A 20,593-nucleotide genomic window follows, 5' to 3' on the forward strand; every position below is an offset into this window, starting at 1 on the left:
AATACAGGAATTGAAAGAGAAATATGAGCTCATTTTGTTTTTGACAAAAAAGTAAAATGGTGCAACATCTCCAGGGTCAAAATGATTCTTCTCCTTAAGGTGTAAATGCACAAAACAGTGAACCTTTGAATAGAAGTAATCTCACTTTCTATTCAGTAACACTATTAAAGGAACAACAATGAGAATGCCTGGTGATTTTTTAAATGTTGAAACAGAGGAAGGCAGGGGAAGACCCAGACTGCAGAGGCTTCATGAGACACTGACAGTTAATCACAATGAAACTTGGGCAGAGTTTACCTTTAAACTTGATTTAATCAATGTTTTCAGAGTAACAATTGGACCACGTGGAGCACGTTGTTGGAGACAAAAATGAAGCAAAAAGGAGAGTGAATATTGGACTTGCGTTTGTGAGGTGGTCAGAAACACAACTCCACGACTCCAATGATAATGTTCAGCTGATCAGCTGTATGTCTAAATAGGCAACTGTGTGCTAACATGTTCGCCAAAGATGTGATTTTTCTGATCGACACATTTTTAGCCACACTAGCGCCATGGCTGTAAGGATGACAATGCAATTCGGTCGCTCTGTCCATCACTTTGTCCAGATTGAAATATCTTATCAACGATTGAATTGCCATGCAATTTATTACAGATAATTATGTCCTCCTCAGATTAAATCATGAAAAATGCCTGCAAATCAAATGACATCCACATGAGCCTCAGCTGTACTTTGTGTTAACGCTAATTATTGTAAAGCGCTTTGTCTGGTAAGGTAGAAAGGCATTATGTTGAGTTTTCACAAGTTATTTTGAGACCACAAAATGCAGTACTGAAAGTATTTAGAGGATGGAAGTGTTGAAACCACATAGTCAGCTGATTGCTAAGCAGATAGGTTGTGCAGTGTTTCTAACAAGTCTAAAGGACGCAGCAGCTCTGTTGACACTAAACTCTGGACACCATCAAGTCAACAGCAGTGAAAGGTCTGTGCTGCAGGTATGGCATTGGCGTTATTATAAAGGAGTTAATTTAGATTAGATTATAAATTATGTTAAATGTGATAAAATGCTGGTTATTTTAAATGTTTTCCTTTTCTTCCACAGAAATCAAAATGGATTTTACATATGAAGAGTTTACTGAATTTTACTCTACACTTAACTACAGTTATGAAAGCAATGAAGGCGATAACACTCCACACGAGGAGTCAGTTTATCAGCACCAATCAACATGTTCAAAGGAAATCTTTTGTGTATCTTTACTCGTGCTCAATGTGGTCATATTTCTGCTGGGCTTCTGTGGAAACATACTGGTCATCTGGATTTCTGGCTTCAAGATGAAGAAGACGGTCAACACCACCTGGTACCTGAGCCTTGCGATCTCTGACTTCGTCTTCTGTGCCTTCCTCCCTTTCAGCATCACCAACATGGCGATGGATGAGTGGATCTTTGGCCAATTCATGTGCAAATTCGCCCCCTCTGTTATGTTCCTCAACATGTTCAGCAGCATCTTCCTCCTGGTCGTCATCAGCGTCGACCGCTGTGTGTCAGTCATGTTTCCAGTTTGGGCTCAGAACCATCGCACTGTTAAAAAGGCATCCATTGTTGTTGTCATGTCCTGGCTTCTCGCTATTGCACTGAGCTTTCCCTCTGTCATCTTCCGGGATGTTAGCAGTCACATGGGTAGGACCATTTGCCACAACAAATATAATTCAAACCAACATGTGATAGTTGCAGTGAGCCGCTTCCTTGCAGGGTTCATTGTCCCTTTCATCGTCATCGTCATCTGCTACTCTATCATCATCCTCAGACTTCGAACCAACAGGATGACCAAATCTTCCAAACCCTTCAAAGTCATGTCTGCACTCGTCGCTGCTTTCTTCATCTGCTGGCTGCCCTATCACGTGTTCGTCCTACTTGAGCTCAGCCATCAAAACTACAACCACGGCCTTTTAACTGCTGGACTCCAAATAGGTACTGCTTTGGCTTCAGCTAACAGCTTCCTTAACCCAGTGTTGTATGTTTTCATGGGCAATGACTTCAAGCGGAAGTTCAAGAGCTCCGTGCTCTCAAAGATGGAGAATGCAATGGTAGAGGAAGGCCGAACCACCAGCCGATACCTTTCCAGGTCCAGCTCCATGGACGGCAGAGCTTCTACACACATCTAGAGACATTTATCCAAAACTGTATACATACTTTTATATATTTATATATATATATATATACGTTTTCAAATATGCAATAACTAAACACAATATATAAAAAATGTCATACATTCACAATGCTTATGAGCATTTCTGTTGCACTTTTCTACTGTTGGCAGCATGGAGAAAGCTGTTGCCAATTCTGGCTCACAAACATAATGTAGTTGAAGAATGCGAGCTTGAGCCAATCTCTAAACTTGTACTTTACTCGTTGTGCACTGCAGGGCGACATCAATCTCATCCAGCAGAAGGAATATTTTCAGAGCAGTATTTGTGGAAAGTTTTGCAGGCAGTTTTTACTGCAGCACATAGATGAATTTAAGTTGTAAAATACAAGGGCTGTAAAATATGATGTATATTGTCTCATAATAAACATAAAAGTATATTAGCATTATTTCAAGCAATGTCTGAAATTATATTTAGCAAAAGGACACCTCAAGGAGCTCCTTTCACAAACAATGTGTGTGTATGAATGGTGACAGTATAGATTTTAGATTGCAGATACATTTGTGAGTCGTGCAGGGCTCTTGCATGATTGCAATTATGTAATTCACTTTGAATATTTTCTTCAGTTTGTTGAATTGATTATTGTAAAGTTTTAATTTGACCACTGAACAATTGACTTTGAAACAGAAACAGAAGATCATGAAGAACACTGGCAGAAGGAAAAGAGGCAAGAATTGATTACTGGTATTTCTTTTTCACGCACCTCAGCTGTCCAAAAAGGGATGTTCTGGAGTTGTATTTACCGACACCACAGTATATGCAACAATTTTTGTGTTGCAGCATTTATGTGTTGTATCAGACTGACCCAAATACAATGTGCCAATGGTTGGAGGACTGCTATTGAAATAAGTGCAGTGTAGTTAGCTCTTATGAATCATAGAAATACCACACACCCAGCTCCTATTACTAGATGACAATATTTTTGTTATTTCATGTATGAGAGCTGTACAGTGAATGTGACTTGTGCAATAAATGTTTCTGTTTTTTTTAAATAAAGCTGTAACTATCAAAATCAGCTCTCTCTCTCTCATCTGCGTTAAACAGGAGATCCTAGATGTGCACACAGGACCATAAACCCACTGGATGTAGTAATTTTACTTTTAATAAAATATTTTAGGATTTATTAAGTATAATAAGTACTTCTGAATAATGGAGGAGCCTGGAGAGACTTTAAATGAGATCTATTTACAATATGTTTTCTTTGATCTTTTTTTTTTTTTTTTAAATTAGAGTCGACCATAAATCATTTTATGGATTCATTTATTGGGCCTTATCACATTACATTCATTCCATAGAAAATACATTCAAATGTGACACATGTTGAGAAAGTGCCAGCTTGTCAATGAAAGCAAGAGCCAATAAAGTTTAAAGCATGTGTTAAAAATAGAAACAACTTCTCCTGTTTTGCTTGTTGCAATACAAATATTGCCGATGTGTCAGCACACGCTATAAAAAAATATATTTATATAATTCTGAAAATGGAAGTCAGTTAATCTTTTCTGGCTCTTCGTCACCAGTGTTTTATTTATTTATGTATATATTCATGTATCTATTTATTTATGTATTTGTTTATTTTTAAGCATATGGCATAGCACATTGAGTACCGTTATATGACGTGCTGCTTATAAAATCTGGGCAGAATTTTTCACACATTTGTGGAGATTTTTTATTATTATGAAGAGTAAAATTATCACCAGCTTTAACTGTTTCATTGTTCATCTTACAACAAAGCAACAAAAAAAAGTGTTCCCATTCAGTATGATTAACTGTTAGAAAATAAATCTATCACTACTGCTAAAGGTAACCTCCGATCTATACCACGAGTGTAATGCCTTATTCCTCAGTGATCTTTGGGCCAAGTGTTGCACAGCAAAGTGCTTTTTGGATTTCTGCATCGAGTCCAGTGTTAAGAAAACATATTCACAACCAAATTAGTCGACATGTGCACTGCACACCAGAGATAAATAAATGCCGTCGAGATAAATCCACTTCTCTCCTTGTCAGTGCCTTCAAGAGGGATTATTCATCTTCTTGAATACGAGGAGCTGAGTTCTTTACCTCTTCATCATTGAAAACAAGATTCCTCTTACATACAGTAAGTTGAATAACATACTGTACAAATACTTGGAAACACACAGTATCATCATCAGGTAGTTAAAGCCTGCATATTGCATTTTCCCTCTGACAAAGGGCTAAATGTTTTAAAGTTTTCGTGTATAAAATAGTATTTTTCTGTATCTGTGATAGCAGCAGAAGATTCATACAATGTTTTGATTTCTCATATTTCTCTTTAGCACAAAATAAGCTTATATAACACACTTCGCAGTATTGTATAATATCTTGGGTCACATGTTTTTCCACTGGCAACAAATCACCCAGCACAGTCAGATGAGCCTCTCTATAATCACAGCTATTGTACCTTCTTCATGTTAAGGCATGTGCACATGCCTACACAGCACATGTGCATAGAGCAGTTATAGATAAGTACTTTTCATTCAGCCAAAGAGAAAAAAAATTAATGCATGGAATTGCTGAGGTGCAACGGAAGATTAAAGAACATGAATATAAAATTAAAATAGGAGGGTAAAGAGATTTCTTCTTTCTACAACTTCAACCTATGTTCACAAAAAAAAAACTCAATTTAAAACATTTTTAAGTCATGTAATCCTACAAAATATGGTGCAGAGTCTGTTGACAGAACAGTTCAATTAAAGGAGGGAAAAAAAAGAAAATGATATCACATATATCATCTTGGCATATATTCTTCTGGAACTCCAGACATGTTCCTTTTCCTCAAGGCAGCGTCTACTGTTCTGATCAGTTCGTTGATGTTCGCTCGCATTTCAGGAGTATAGGGATCATATTCAAGCTTTCGTAGCCCAGATCGCTTGAAGTTTCCATCCTTCTGGCCTTCGACGCAGAGAAGGCGGTCCTCAGAAACCTTCAAACCCAGAAACTGGACCATCCCCTTCAGCTGGGAGAACAGGTCCCTCTTCACATTCTCAAAGTGGACCACATGGACGGTCTTCCCATAATTCAGCCAGTCCAATGTGTGGGACGCCCACCAAGGGGCATAATTCTTCACAAACTCGGGCCACTCTGCAAGACAAATGAGAGTAAAGAAAATAAATCAACAAGGACATGTGGGTGTCAATGCACAACATGAAGTCCATTATATTGAGCAAACTGAAGTACTGGACACAGAAAAACCACTCAGCTTGTCTTCCTGAAGAAATCAGGGTCTATATTTATCAAACTTTTAATAATTACACAATTCATCATTTGCATGCTTAGAGCAGGAATATAAGAATAGTTTGATAAATACAGGCCCCGGTCTCATGAAAAAGCACTGACGAAATGCAAAAATGACAGTGAGAAAAAGTCAAATTGGGGACTGAATGAAGGGGAAGTGAGAGTCGTGACAGCCAAACATTGATGTCATATGCTCGAGAGGTGTGGCACAATCCACGGCAGGGAACATTAAGTCATTTCTAAAATGTTTGGACTGTAAAGTGGACATTCTCGGTTGTCAGCAGAGGTGGGTAGAGCAGCCAAAAATTGTACTCAAGTAAAAGTATGGTTACTTCAGAATAATATGACTCAAGTAAAAGTAAAAAGTAGTCATCCAAATAATTACTTGAGTAAGAGTAAAAAAGTACTTGGTGAAAAAACTACTCAAGTACTGAGTAACTGTTGAGTAACTTCTGATTTATTTTTAACACAAACATTCAATCAGACAGACAAAAATACAAAATAATCATCTTTAGGCAAGTTATAGCCTAGTTCATCCAATCAATAAAATAAATTTTAATTAATTAATTAATTAATTACAAAATAGCTTAAATTCAAATAATCCAGGTAAATTCAAATACTTAAAAAATAAAATCAATAAAATAATAATACATAAAAAATAAATAAGCACAAGTAACTTTGTAAGTAACTTTTTTTTACCAGGCTCTGCAGGCAGAACTAGAACAAGGTAATGGAGCTGCTGTTTGGCACTTTTACTAATGTAAACATGCTTTCAATATGAGGCCAGAGGCCTGTACTACGAAGCAAGATTTGGTTTTCTGTATCACGAAGGTGGATCACTTGTTACCGGGTTCAATCGCTGTGGTAACTCATGCTGGACACCTAACCTGGTCGGGAGCAGGTTATGTTGGAGATCAGAGATCAACCGCCTACTGACCAATCAATACTCGATTGATAACGGCGTAACCGCTCTTAGAAGATCAGGCGGAGCTCGGTGCGCAGAGAGAGAGAGAGAGAGAGAGAGAGAGAGAGAGAGAGAGAGAGAGAGAGAGAGAGACAGGGGTGCGCTCATACAAAAAACATTTAGAGACCAACAACCCCGTTAACATTCCCTGATGGGTATATTTATGAAATATATAGATTTTAATGGGAGGGAATTACATATCGGCCATTTGTCGGCTTCTTGAGCAGTTTGTCACCAATGCGCACAGCGGTTTGAATTATGTTTTTTATATTTTTTATTTGCTCTCACGATCGCTTCCACTGCCAGGGTTGCAACTGAAATAATAGGCTAAAGCAACGGCAATTTATGGAAAGCACAAGTGTAATTATGGTCAGATGTTGTGCCTGACTGATGGGGAAGTGATATTGATAAGCGTTGTGATGTAGGCTAGCCTACGCATCTACAGCGTCGCCTATTTTTTTTTTTTTGCCAGCTGTCCTCCTGTTTTAGGAAGCAGCAACTGTATTGTGTTTTGTCTGTAAAACCGTGTCTGTGTTCTTCATATTTATGTAGAATTATAGTTTGCTCTTCTTATGTAAAATATGTGGCTATTGGTTATATGTGGTTGTTGATTGAACTAGTTGTTAACCACCGTTATATATGTCAGTGGTCGTGACACAGCTTGCGGGACCACGGTTGTTAGGTTAGGTGAAGCCGGGTAACTGAAAGAGATCCAGGACATGTTGATCTGGCCTCTGGGCTGTTCCTCCTCGTCTGTGTCTGCATTGCCGATGGTTAATTCTGACATTGTCATTTTTGTTTTGCTGCGACTGTAAAGCTAACCCGTCCCGCCCATAGACAGTATATAGGCCTAAGGTCCCGCTGATGAGATTGAGTATGGTCACGTGACGAGACTGCACAACTACGTTTGATTGGTGAAACACAGTCACGTGGTAGAGCCTTTAGCGGAAGTCTCTCTCTCTGTCAAAATAAAACATTAAAATGAGGCGCAGGGGGGGAGGGAGGGGATAAAAACAATGACGCGTAGAATACCAAAGAGGTAAAAAGAAAAGTAACGAGCTCATTGTAGCCCAATGTAGCGGAGTAAGAGTACAGTTTCTTCTTCACAAATCTACTCAAGTAAAAGTAAAAAGTATAGTGATTTAAAACTACTCCTGGAAGTATAATTTTTTCAAAAACTTACTCAAGTAAATGTAATGGAGTAAATGCAACTCGTTACTACCCACCTCTGGTTGTCAGTCAAACTGCAGATGTACTGTAGGAAAATCCGTTGCTTGCAACTTTTACTGATTGATAATCTACTGGCCCATAAAAGCGTCTGCTGGCAGGAGCTGTGCTGCATTAGCACACATCTTTACTGTTAGGAGAGGGTGCCGTTAAAGTTTAAAGTCTGCTGAGTTTGCAGGGCTGTCTCAGAAACCAATGCACAGTGAGAGATGCACAGTGGACAGAATATTATATGCTGCATCTAAAAACAACCAGCTGTATATGTGGAAACACTGAGGAACAGACACCTCTAACCATACCAGGTCTGTTCTCCTTGCTGTCACGCTATCAAAAGGAACTTGAGCTTAAAATAAGAAAGAACCAAAATAATTGCAGCTCTCCCGTGAACATCCTGTTCCGTTTATGTTTGACTGAATATCAGATTTAGTTAAGATACTTATGTTCTTATTAGTAGGGGTTTGACTTTTAAAACCCAAAGAAAGGGATTTATGTAAGAGCCTTTAACTAAAGCCACCAGATAACACTGGAAAAATAACAGACTGTGCTTTGTAAAATGACATGCCCTCCAAAATAAGTTGCACTTGCCCCTGAGTTGACTTTATGGGGCCACACTGGAAGGCATCAATGTCAGTAACATCATCTGAGCCCCACAGCCGGCCCCTGCAGAGGTGAGTGCATCAAATTGTACATGTGGCACCCCGAACACAATGTCACGCTGACTCTCAAACTGGATCCTTTCTCTGTATTCGAAGTGGCAGCTGTCAAAAAGCTTTTCTCTTTACTGATGTCACTGGATCACTTCCCCACCAACAGAAGGAATAAACATTCATTGGAAATGGCAGGCCAAATGTGCTGATGTTTCCACAAAGAGAGACAACTGCTGGGTCGGCAACTCTCCAGCCTCTGGAAAAATCGATTAAACCTCACAGAAAGTCAGAGAGACGGTACGCGGACCAGACAAAACCAGTTGCCATGGTTACCAAGACACACTTAGGAAGGTGAATGAGCTGAGAAAAGCAAAATATGCATGAAATATAAATATATCTTAGCAAAGAGTATAACATTTTTATAGACAAAGAGTTGCTGAACCCAAATGTTTCATTTTCTTTATATAATAAACCTGGCTGTTGGCTTCATATTGAACCGACAGATATGAGACTGGTATCGTTCAAACATATTTCCTTTTCTTTTCACACAGTCCCGTCACATTTCCTAATTAAATGTAGCACGAGAGGAACAAGAAGATTTTGCCTGTTGACACAACTCAAGATCCATCTAAGAGTGACTGAGGTTGTGGTTGATTGGCTAATTGTTTCATTTGTCATTTTGTAAAATTGTGACTCATACAGTATCACGTTGGAAATGGTTTTGGAATGTTTTCAAAACTTTGTGCTCAGCGATATTAGTTTATGAGGTCAAAACCACTAAGGTTCCTAGGTTTATTGCTCATTTCCTACATTTCCTTACCAGTCTACGTCACCATTTCCCACAATACCACACTAACAGTGAAGACATTGGTGACAAATTTAGTTTTATTCAGCTGGAGGATGTTTTTTTCTTTTCTGAGTGACTGAGATTAAAACTTCTGAGAAACAACAGTGTAAGGACTGAGACTCATTTGTCCTTTGGCTGGATACATTTTTGCCTCGTAAACTGAAAAAACATGTATTTCCTATCTTAACTATCTAGCTTACAGTTACCAAAAAATATGTTTTTGTCTGAAAGCTTTACTCAAAGTCAGCCTGTAGTTTGAAATCTTACATCATAGTAGAAATTTGAACTTCCGTTGTTTAGTTAGTTTGTTTGTTTACATCACTATACAGGATGCGTTGTTACAAATACTGTACAATATAGTGGCTACAACAGTTCACCTTTCCCTTTCCAGTGGGCCTGGGAAGCAAATCCAATGTGGCCGCCATATTTTCTGTTAAATTCAGCCATGAGAGCTTTGTAGGGGTTTCGGATCATGAGGATGCTGGAGTCAAAGGATTCAATCTCCTTCCTGCCGCTCTCATGTGTCTTAATGCAGATCGTCCTCCCACTCCGCCAGTGATCCCGCTCCCCTTTAAATCCTGTGAAACAATGACGATCCCACAATGAATACACATTTGTATTTAATCCACAGAGAGGTGTAATAAATATGAATGTGAATCATGTCAGATAAATGTCTATGCCTACCTTTATTGTAAAGGGAGCCATCAAAGTAATAGCTGCCGGTGTAGAAGCCAGTTGCGAGTTCTATGAGGTGGCGAGCCCAGGTGTTTCCGGCTCCGGGGAAACTGGCGAGGGCCACCAGCTGTTTGGCACGAGTGGGTAGGAAGTGCCGGTCCATGCAGCGGTTATCTGACAAAACACAGAGAACAACAGGCTATATTAATGATTTGTTGTGTATAGAAGTACTGAAAAATGCTACAGTGATAAACATGGGAATGAACTATGACTGCAAAATATTTGTTGTTAAACACAATTAAGTTTCAAATAGATTCTAAAACTTAGTCACTTCCTGTTTATTGACATAGTTTTGTAATAACAGGGGCTAAAACAAACAAAACAAAGAAGTTGCTGAAACATTGGAAGTTTGTTGCAAAGACATTTAACCTTGTTGAAGAAAAAGGTCAAACAGGTTTAAAAAACGGGATATAGAGACTTTGTGGTGTAATTTTCTAAGCTTAGTTTCCTCTTCATCCACCAGAATATTTACATGAAGTTCACTTCTCTTTTTTTGTCCTCCACAGCATTAAAACTCCTTTTTTTGTTATACTGGGCTCTGTGTTTTTGCTGATCCAAGCTACAGCTGTCTTGTGCGTTGAGGAAACACTGTCAACAAAAACACAAATGCTAGAGACAGACTGATACTAGACTTTTGGGGCTGATAACAATATTTGGGAATAATAATAAAACTGTTCTATCTTTTATAGATGTTTTTATAATGATGCCTGAACTTTGGTTATCAAAGTGTAGGACAGGATATTTTACAGCCGAGTTGAATAAACCTTCAGATGGCAGTAACAGAAAATATATATATATATATATATATATATATATATATATACATTTCAACAGTTGATATACTGTATACTGGCTCTAGTACACACAGATATACTGTATACTGGCTCTAGTACACACAGAGGTGAGAAAAAAGAAACAGGGCTCACATGAGTGGAGTCAGGTATTTGCTAGTTTACAAGAACTCAGCATTTTCACACTTGAGACACTTTGCTGTTGATTGTTGTGTATGTATTTCCTGCACGCAGGGTGTGGCTGACATTTTACTGACATGCCCCTCATTCCATTGTGTGCTTTATATACTGCTACCAGCCACCAAACATTACCTTGAACTTGCGTCTGGTACACCACAAAGTACTCGTTGTTCCCGCAGCTCTCAAACTCTTCCCCGTGGCAGTGGTGGACACACATGCCCTCGTCCTCCAGCTCATGAAGGGAGAAGCGAGAAGTCGGGAAGGCACAGTAGCATCGATCTCCAGCCAGAACGGCCAGCGTTTTCTCCTGAAATAAAATTGCCATTAAACACTGGAGACACACTTGCACAAATCTACAATGCATGAATACACACATCCCAAAAAAAAAGCTCACCTTCTCCGTGCACATGTCCACACATTTCTCCACAGACATGTTTTGGATGACTGCGCTGAAGGGAAGTGCCAGAGTGACATTGTCAGGCCTGTGGAAACACCCTTTGAAAATGGCGCTGCCATCTGAAACAGAGAGAACAAACGAAAATGTTATTCACCAATACAATAGGATGAAAAACACGCAAAATACTCCAGTTTTATGGTTACTGAGCACAGCTTCCACCAGCTTGGCGTCTATTCACTGACCCCTCATGAAGAGATCCCTCTGGGATTCTCCTCCAGTCTACTGAGGCCCTGACCTGCAGACTCAACCAATAGCAGCTCTCAAATCCCTGCAGTGTGTTGATGACCTTTAATCTCTAAACCTCACTCTGGTCTGATGGATAGACCATAAATCACAACAGCAGAGAAGAGCTGCATCTTTCTTTCACAGGAAGTTGTTAGTTTAGCTGTAAAATTCTGTTCCATACTTTTGATTGTTTTTGTCTTTGATATTTTTGATTTGCTACGCCTGCACACACATCCTAATTACAGAATAATGGGAGCACTTTTCCCAAACAAATCAAAACAATCTGAAAAGAGGAAGTGATTTTAAATCAGGATTGAACTGTTTATCATATGCAGCCTGTGACAGCAAGGTCGTGAGCAGCATCGCTTTATTACAGGTTAAAAACCTCTGTTTTAAGTCACTGCGGAAAAAATCCAAACATTGATTTCACATTTATTTCAGGCTGTCGGCCATGCTGCTAATGTAAATATGAAATTCTCTCTGCGGTCAACAGCCTGTTAAGCATTTATAAGGGAGGGAGAAAAGCCAACACTAAAAGCTTTTTACCGTGACTATACTTTACCGATACCATGATGAAAACAGCCTGCTTGCTCAAACGCCACGGAATAAAATATGCACATGTAGCTGTGCATCAGCGGTATTTCTTCTGGTTCATGCTAACCAAACCTGAAGACTCCCAATACTTCTGAGCTAGTCATATCAGTGCTGTGAGGCTTTAAGCGAGAGCAACACCCCTTGCAAATTAGCTCTAGCCATGTGTGTGTATCTAATGTTTTATTTATTTTTGACCTTTTTACCTGACTAAAAGTTGCATTTTTAATGTCCTTGCGCTCTCTTTATTTCTCTGCAGTATATATTCATTGCATCCTCTTTCTGTTTCCCTTCTTTGCCCTTGCATGTGGCAGAGCTTTTTAAATCAACCTGAGATACATTTCTTTGTGTGTCTGTCGAGTAACATCAAACATACGCAGCATCCAAACATACAGTATATGTCAAACAAGGTCTTGAGCAAATAATAAAGTAATTGTTGCAAATACATAGCTGAGTGAAATATATTTCAGGCTGTATAACAACTAAACAAAGGAAATAAATGCAGAATAATATATTTGCAGGATTATCTGAAAACACTCAACCATGTGACTGTAATGGTCTTTAAGTGGTAAAAAAACCAGAATGATGTTCACATGACGGAGATCAGGGTCAGAGGTGAAAACACAAACAAGAAGAGCTTATTCAGCAGTCTGATGACAAACAGAGAAAAAAAAAAGCAGAAATGAAAATAATAATAAAAAAACAAATGACACTGAACTGGGCGAGAAAAGTAAGATAATTTTGATTCAGGCAGTGTTTAAATATTGACCATAGGTGTGTTACTACTCTCTCCTTTTACTTCAGCAGAGTATTCTAAGAAGCAGTAGGCAGATAAAGAAAAAGGAAGAGCAAAGAGATGAAGGAAAAGGTGTAAAGTTACCTCACCCTGTGGCCGGGACTTTGTTTTTTTTTCTTAAATTTTCAACAAACTACCTTAACACAGATCTTTTTCACTTCTGCTAATCAGCCCTTTCTTCACTTCTCTTCAGTTTATCAGCAGCAGGCAGCAGTGAGTGTTTAGGATGCAGACCACGGCTGGCTGGGCTACGTAGGTAGCACAGCTCTCCGGGGAAAGAGGTAAACACAACAGAGCAGCCTGCTCCCAACTGTGGCATTAACCCAACATAAAACAAATACTTTCCCTTGAAACAGCCAGGCTTGTTACATTTCTGGATCAAAATAGCATCTTTGTGCCTCAGTGGATACCACTGGTATACTCAGGTATGCTCGTATGTTTCTCCGCACATGGACATCAGTTACAGTGTTCACATTTTTTCTATTTCAAATAAACAAAATTTGTGACCAAATTTTAAATTTTCAAACTTGAGTGCTGTCTTGTGTTAATTTGACAGCTCTGTGTGGAGCAGCATGTTGTTCCTATGCAGCCAAGGGGGCATTTTAGTTGTTGTTTCAGAGTGTCAGACTCACAGCGACGCGCCGACTCCTGGCTCAGCTCCAGCCTATAGATGGATAGTCGATTAGCTCCTCCACACAGGTTGCTCTTCTCTCCTTTACACTCCATATTGCATTCGCTATCTGAAGCATTGGGTGCCTGGATCTTGTGACCGCAGTAGCACTCTGCTCCGAACTCCAGACCTGCGTACATGTACCCCCTGGAGGAAAGAGAAAGAAAAAAGAATGAGCATCGTTAGTAAAGGAAAGACCGAGAGGTTAAAGTGATTGTTCTGAGCCTTCATGGAGTGTCTTAATCCTTCACAGGCCAATACAGATTATCATTCATTATCCAGCAACTGGATAAGCAGTGATCAATAAAACTACACATGGTGCACAAAGGATGTTGAAGTACAGATGAGAATACATCCAAACGTTACTCTGGAACAGAACATCTCTCTCTTCAGTGAAGATGCTGCAAGGCTCTAAAGGCAATTATACATACACTTGAAAACTGAATCCATCACACAGGAAAAATTCCCTTGGCTGTCAATCAAACCCAAACCTCTGTGCGCTTATGTGCTGTTGCCCCTTATTTGATTGTCTGTTTATATTAACCCGCTGCTCCGGGGAGGAGGCAAGCAGGCTGCGAGAAGCAAGAAGCAAGAGGAGGAAGGAGCTGAAAACAAGCATCTCTCTCAGGTTCCTATTCTCCGCTCTGTGAATCTGTAATGGCTGTAATTCAATGCATTCGATAGAGCAGTCTCTGGTATTCCACAGGGAGAGAAAAGAGGGGAAAGGAAGATGGGTAGCAGCAAGGGGGATACAATGTGAGGAAACAAATGGAGGAGAGGAGCAGATAGAGGAATGCTTTCAAAACAGAAGCATACATAACTGTTTTTTATGTTTTAACCCCATACAAACACCAGGATTGGATTTTTATGCTAATAAAATGAAGAAATGAGATCTGCAGCAGGTCTCCCTCCAATTTAGTTGAATAAGGGCGTTCTATATGGCCAAATACAGGCACCTTTACATTACAGCCTTATGTGACTGTTGAGCGTTTCATTTCAGAACCTGGAGTAATAACATGCTGGTATAAGAGCCTAAACTCTTCTGGGAAGGCCTTGCACAGGATCTTTGGAACCTGGCTGCAGGTATTTGTTCCCATTCAGCCACAAGAGCATAATTGAGGCTGAGCACTGATATCGGTCCATAAGGTCTGGCTCACAGTCGGCTCTCCTATTCAATCATCAAAGGTGTTGGATGCAAGGCTGGACTATTAACCACGCAAAGCAAGCAGCTGAATCCAGGCTTTTCAAAAGATAGTGGCAGGTGTGTGTGGCTAAAATCAGCAGTCTTATTTCATGGAAAAATTGCCGGCACACAAAAAACAAGTAGAAGAGAGTCTGGATTTATTCCACATGCTAAGAGTGACACAATATAAGCAGGTGTAACAAAAAGTGCCACCATCGTGTCACCTTTTGCACATGGAATCAATTGATTTGCATCTCAAGAGCCAGTGTGTGGAAACATTTTCTATAAAATGGAACTACCAGAGGGTTTAATGAAAAAATATTACGGGAATATACAACACTAAAGCACAATATCAGCTGTGGCCGGGTTGGGTCAGTGGTAGAGCAGGTGCGCATATACTGAGAGGTTTATACCTTGACGCAAAGGTCCAGTGTTTGACTCCAAACTGTGACTCCAAACTTTCCTGCATGTCTTCCCCCTCTCTCTCCTCTTTCTAACCTAGCTGTCCTGTCATAATTAAAGGCAGAAAAGCCCAAGAAATAATCTTAAAAATGTCCTATGTCCTATGTCCTACTATACTGTATAATGTCGACAGACAGAATTGGTCATGGTTGGATGGGGTTGAGGCGGGTGCTCTGTAGGTTAGTCAAGTTCTTCCACAACAAATTTGAAAAAATATTTATTCATGGACCATGGGGGCATTGTTATGTTAACACAGGAAAGGGCCTTCCCCAAACTGTTGACACAGAGTTGGAAACACATGTTGTCTAAAAAACAATTAAGATTTCCCTTACAAAGGGGCAAAGCCCAAACCAAGAAAAGCAACCCTATATGCAAAATGGGTGTCCACATACCTTTGGCCATATAGTGTATTTTAGTTGGAAAGTAATGATATTCTTCAGTGTAGTGTTTTATGATTAAACCGATGATTGACATAACAATCTCACCTTGAGGTAGATTTAATGGCTGTCCTGGAGCTTTTAATCATATTTCATGATCTTCATAAGCAAGATGCATTTTGCCCAGTTGTCATGGTGATGTACATTGATGTTCATATTACCATTTTTATTCAGGATAATTTTGTTAAATGCTGTTTCCAACTACAAAAAAATGTACTTTGAAACTCAAAGAATTGGGAAAACTTGATAATGTGAAATCTCCTGAACACCTACAAAATGGGCCTTGAGGTGAGATTATTTGTTTACTGCAAGTTTTTCTCCAGTCTTTTTTTTCAAAATATTGAACACATCAAGATATATGTCGATGTTAATATATGTGACAAGTCTGTATTTTTCATTAACTGGTCATCAGATCTATGATGCTGGCTCCATAAAACACCACAAATGAGGAAGTACCTTTTAATCACTGTCAGGAGTTTTTAATTTCCATGTCAGCTCTTCTGCACTGTTAGCTCTACTTTATTTATCAGCTACACAGTAGAAATAAAAAAAGAGAGTACTGGTATATCTAATGGATGAGTGTTTATTGTTGCTGCCATCATACCTTTCCGCACAGTTGTCCTGACAACGAAATACAGTCATTTTTTTGTAGTCAAAAAATGAAACTCCTCTCAGCGCTCTTTTCTGTGTTTCATCAATGTAGCAGCCGATATACTTTGCTGAAAAAGAGAAAAAATATATGTTAGTTTTGTACACAAAAATACAGACACATTTTTGAAAGAAAATACATATATATATATATATATATATATATATATATATATATATATATATATATATATATATATGTACAGCTACTGTACAACACAGTCAAATAATGTGTGAAACAGCCATAAAAGAGTCAAAAGTTAATACAGCAGTTTCTTCTTCACATGCTGACACAGTGTAGTAACAGAGCACATGATGAGTCCAAACTGGGGAAGAATCTTTATTTATTTATAAAGACACACATCCCCTTCTAGTGGCCTATAAGTGTAACTGTCATCTATGCATTTGTTCAGTAGTGTGTGGGGGTTGGGCTCCAGTGAACCTCTGCAGAGGCATACAGCAACAATTCAACAGCTTCTTCCCTTTTATTAAAACACTGTTTCTATTTATTTATTTATTTATTTGTGTATTTAAAAGGGACGATGCACATCAATTGACATTTTTTGTTTACACTCAAAATGTAAATGTGCCAGAGTTAGCAAAAAAGCTAATTTTCATCTGTAGTCCCTTGGCATGTCAAAACATCATCATCATCTCTGTTTAACTGAGCTGCACAGGCTCCACTATACCTTTCACAAACAAACCTCCCGCCATCTGTGCTGTGCCATTACCCCTCTGAGCCTCTAATGATAGCTAAATGAGTCCTCGTCTACTGCATTACTTTAATTGTTATGGACTAAAGGCCTGCATTTGTGCAGCATGTGGTGTGCTGCAGGACTCAGCTGTAATCTTCCTTTCTAACAATTGTTGCAGAAATTAATCTGCTTTATGATGAAGGGAAATGCGAATTTAAATGAAGCTGGAACCTCATTTTGAATGGTATATTTCTTCTTAGTATGACATGAGGGTAAAGGATGAAACATCAGACGCAACTGATGATATTATAATCTGTTTCAATATACAAATGTTCCACAGCAACCTCCCTCTATCTGGTGGATCATATTAAATATAATGTCAACAGTGTATCCGCTAAATTCTATCCCCAGTTCACTCCTGTTTTCCCTTTAGTACAGTATGCTTCTGCGCCATTGCACCACACAGTGCAAATGTGTTAATGTGCTGCGTTCTGCATCTTGCACTGCAATATTCGCTCCAAATTATATTCGAAGCCAGTGGCATTTGCAGTGAGAGGAGACTGCAGAGTATTGAGTGGTTCTGTATGTGAGCAAACAAATGCTTTGAAGCTGCTAATTACTCCATCATCACTTTTAGCTGCAGTCCTGTGAGGTTAGTGCTTCAGGAAGGGAGGGGAGGAATAGGACTGAGCCAGACTGAGAGACCATTGACTTGAATATACATTGTAAATATGTTTGTTTTCCTGGCCTTGAATTGAAAAAAAGATAGCTCAGCACTGTACTAGAAAAACATTGTTCTTAAATATTCTACAATTTAATGCGCAGCAGGTTCCTGTACAACAGTGACTCATGGTTTTTGTAATAGAATCACTTATTTGTTTTTTTCTTCTGGCTCAGAGAGGTTGGAGTCCATCCCCAAGTAGAGTGAAATAAAAATCCGGAAAGCTGCCGCCACATTTTGTCACAATGCTAAAACACAGAGAAGCAGTCACTCACACTTGTGTTTCATATTTATGGCCAGTTTAGATTCTTCACCTGTCTGTACTGCATTCTGGAGGGAAACAGAAACTCACATAACCACAATGGAGTTTTTGAAAAATGTATGGCGTCTCAATGTCTATTTTAAGATATTATTTATATGAATGAATAGAAATCTAGCATGTGTTGAGTCGAGTTGTATCTGGACAAGATGTTTATAACTGCTGAACTGAATGTTTTTTACTAGTGGAATAATAACTGATAACATTTACTCAAGTATTGTACTCTACAATTTTGAGGTACTTTCCATTTCCATTTTATACTACTTTATATTTCTACTCCGCTACATGTTAGGGATAAATATTGTATGATATTGTATTGTATATTGTATGTGCATTGTTAAAGGAATAAGTAAGCATCCAAGGTCAGCTCAGGACACACTTCCTGGTGTTTTCAAAACAATTTGAGATTTGATAAGCTGTCACATGTCAGGAGTTTATATGTCAACTGTCTTTTACTTTTTCTCTGTACCGATGTGGCAGCCACATTTTGCTTTATAATGAATCATACACAAGTTAAAGGAGCTGATGTGATCAAATATCACTGGAGTTGTACCTTGTACGATTTTTCGTGACAAATAAAATTGATTGATGAATTGATTAATTGACCTTTTCTAACAGGACTGTGTAGTCACACATAGAGCTGTAAAAATTCCAAATTCTGCTGTACAATTAATTGTCTCAGGAATAATTGCAATTTACAATATATTTTTATTTTTTACTTTTTCAAACAAATTAAAGTTTTGAATGAATTCCAGGATACATCTTTTTGGTTATATCACTGTTATGTCACCCAGATAATGTAAAAACAAATACACAGCCTATGAAGTAAACAACGCCTTTTTATCATCAAGATAAAATCTTTTCAAACAAAAAAAAAAAAAAAAAAAAAAAAAAAAAAAAAAAAAAAAAAAAAAAAAAATAAAAAAAAAAAAAAAAATTTTTTTTTTTTTTTTTTGGGGGAAAAAAAGGTCAGTGAAGCTCTTTGGGTGAGAACCTTAAAGGATTCACTCTGAGACGAGGTCTTAATCATAATTATCATCTAACTCCACTCTCAAGAGATTTCATACATGACCAATTACAACCAGAAATGCTCAGTCATTAAGACGGTGCGGTTTGTAATTAGAGATTACTATGGATCAATTTCATATTAACATCAAGTGTTGGAGGGACAAGTGCTGCCTGTGTGTTTGGCAGCGAATGCGCATTATAAATCAGCCTGTAATAAAATGTTTTGAATTCTTAAAAGTCGTTGAATATTCTCATTATCAACTACAAAAAAAATATGGGTTATTATAATAATTGTTCTAATTATTTGAAACAAGAATCCAGTTGTAAACACTGAGTAGTCATTAATGTTGCAACACTGTGATTGCTGGCACATATTGTGATTATTCCATCATTTAAAATGTATTATACCAGTAAATTCTATTTATGCTTTGCTGATCTGCATAAGTGAGCAATGCATTTTTTATGTTGGAAAAGTCAGGGGCAAATAAAAAAGAAAAAATTTCAATGTATCAATTGGATTTTACGATGTGGGAGCAGATCTGTTGTTTGAATGTGGAAAACTGTCAAGCTGAAACAAATTACCAGTGCAACAATGTAGTGAAGTAGTTTTGGTATAACCCACCTCTTCCATCGTCCACATCTTTGGCACTGCGGCCTTTAAGTGCACGGTTCCAGTTGTTGGTGTAGTCTCCCCCCCTGCGCACCGTCTCCCGGCCCTCCTGTCTGGCCTTTTTCATCCACGGAGGGCCGTACCTCCGTCCAGACCTGCGTGTCTCTTTAAACACTCGACTCATGATACCAAGCCCACGAGTGTCTGACACTGAAGTCCGGCTTCCCATCTCTGAAGCTACCACAGCGTCCCGGCTCCCCCCTCTGGCCCCGGGGCCGCTGTTCCCGACAAAGCCAGAGTGCAGGAAGACGAGGCTCCCGGCGGTCAGGTAGAGTAGGATGAGGGAAAAGAATCGGACAGGTTTCCTGCGGAAATAGCGCTGTATCTTCAGCAGAGTCTTGGCCATGCTGGCTCCCCCTGCCACTCAGACACACTCTCCCAGTGATGAAAACTCATAAAGCAGAAAAATCTACACAAGCTGTCCCTGTTCCCACCACAAAGCCCGACTGGGCCCCCCCAAAAAAAAAAAAGTGAGTTAAAATGTCTTAATCCTTAATGAAGGTCATCCAAACAATAGCATGGCTTTTCTCTCGTGTATGCTTTGTCGGTCTCATGAGGAAGATGCTTTACACCTATGTACTGTGCAGCTCTGCTGATTGAGTCCATGTGAGTCTCTCTGCGTTCCCGCTGACAGTCCAGCCCTGAGAGCCGGCTCCAGGGCCACGGCATGAAAGTCGAGTGGCTCAGTGAAAGATGATCCCTCAACGCTGCTTTCACTCCAGTTATCAGCCTACAGAGATACTACACTAGCACCACAGTGGCACTTCTCCCACGCTGTGCAGAAGGAAGAGGGTTTTATTTACTGGCTGAGCTGAGATCCTTTCTCCTTTGTGAGGCCGGCTATTCACTGAGAGAGAGGGCGTGA

General features: G+C 39.1%; 2 protein-coding genes across 2 annotated transcripts; one reads left to right on the forward strand and one right to left on the reverse strand.

Moving 5' to 3' along the window:
• The first annotated feature begins 888 nt into the window (after nt 1-888).
• cmklr1 (chemokine-like receptor 1) lies at nt 889-3,219 on the forward strand. The gene is made up of 2 exons (XM_039804624.1): nt 889-993; nt 1,101-3,219. The coding sequence occupies exon 2, from the start codon at nt 1,109-1,111 to the stop codon at nt 2,159-2,161; it is 1,053 nt and encodes a 350-aa protein (XP_039660558.1). The 5' UTR covers nt 889-993; nt 1,101-1,108; the 3' UTR covers nt 2,162-3,219.
• A 227-nt stretch (nt 3,220-3,446) lies between these two features.
• wscd2 (WSC domain containing 2) lies at nt 3,447-20,181 on the reverse strand. Its single transcript, XM_039803639.1, has 8 exons — nt 19,681-20,181; nt 16,272-16,386; nt 13,548-13,732; nt 11,241-11,362; nt 10,979-11,153; nt 9,825-9,989; nt 9,518-9,718; nt 3,447-5,302 (listed from the first exon to the last, which is right to left on the reverse strand). Exons 1-8 carry the CDS (start codon nt 20,072-20,074, stop codon nt 4,950-4,952), a joined length of 1,710 nt encoding a protein of 569 aa, XP_039659573.1. The 5' UTR covers nt 20,075-20,181; the 3' UTR covers nt 3,447-4,949.
• Nucleotides 20,182-20,593: the final 412 nt, after the last annotated feature.

This window comes from Perca fluviatilis, chromosome 6, assembly GCF_010015445.1.
Source record: "Perca fluviatilis chromosome 6, GENO_Pfluv_1.0, whole genome shotgun sequence".
NCBI lineage: Eukaryota > Metazoa > Chordata > Actinopteri > Perciformes > Percidae > Perca > Perca fluviatilis.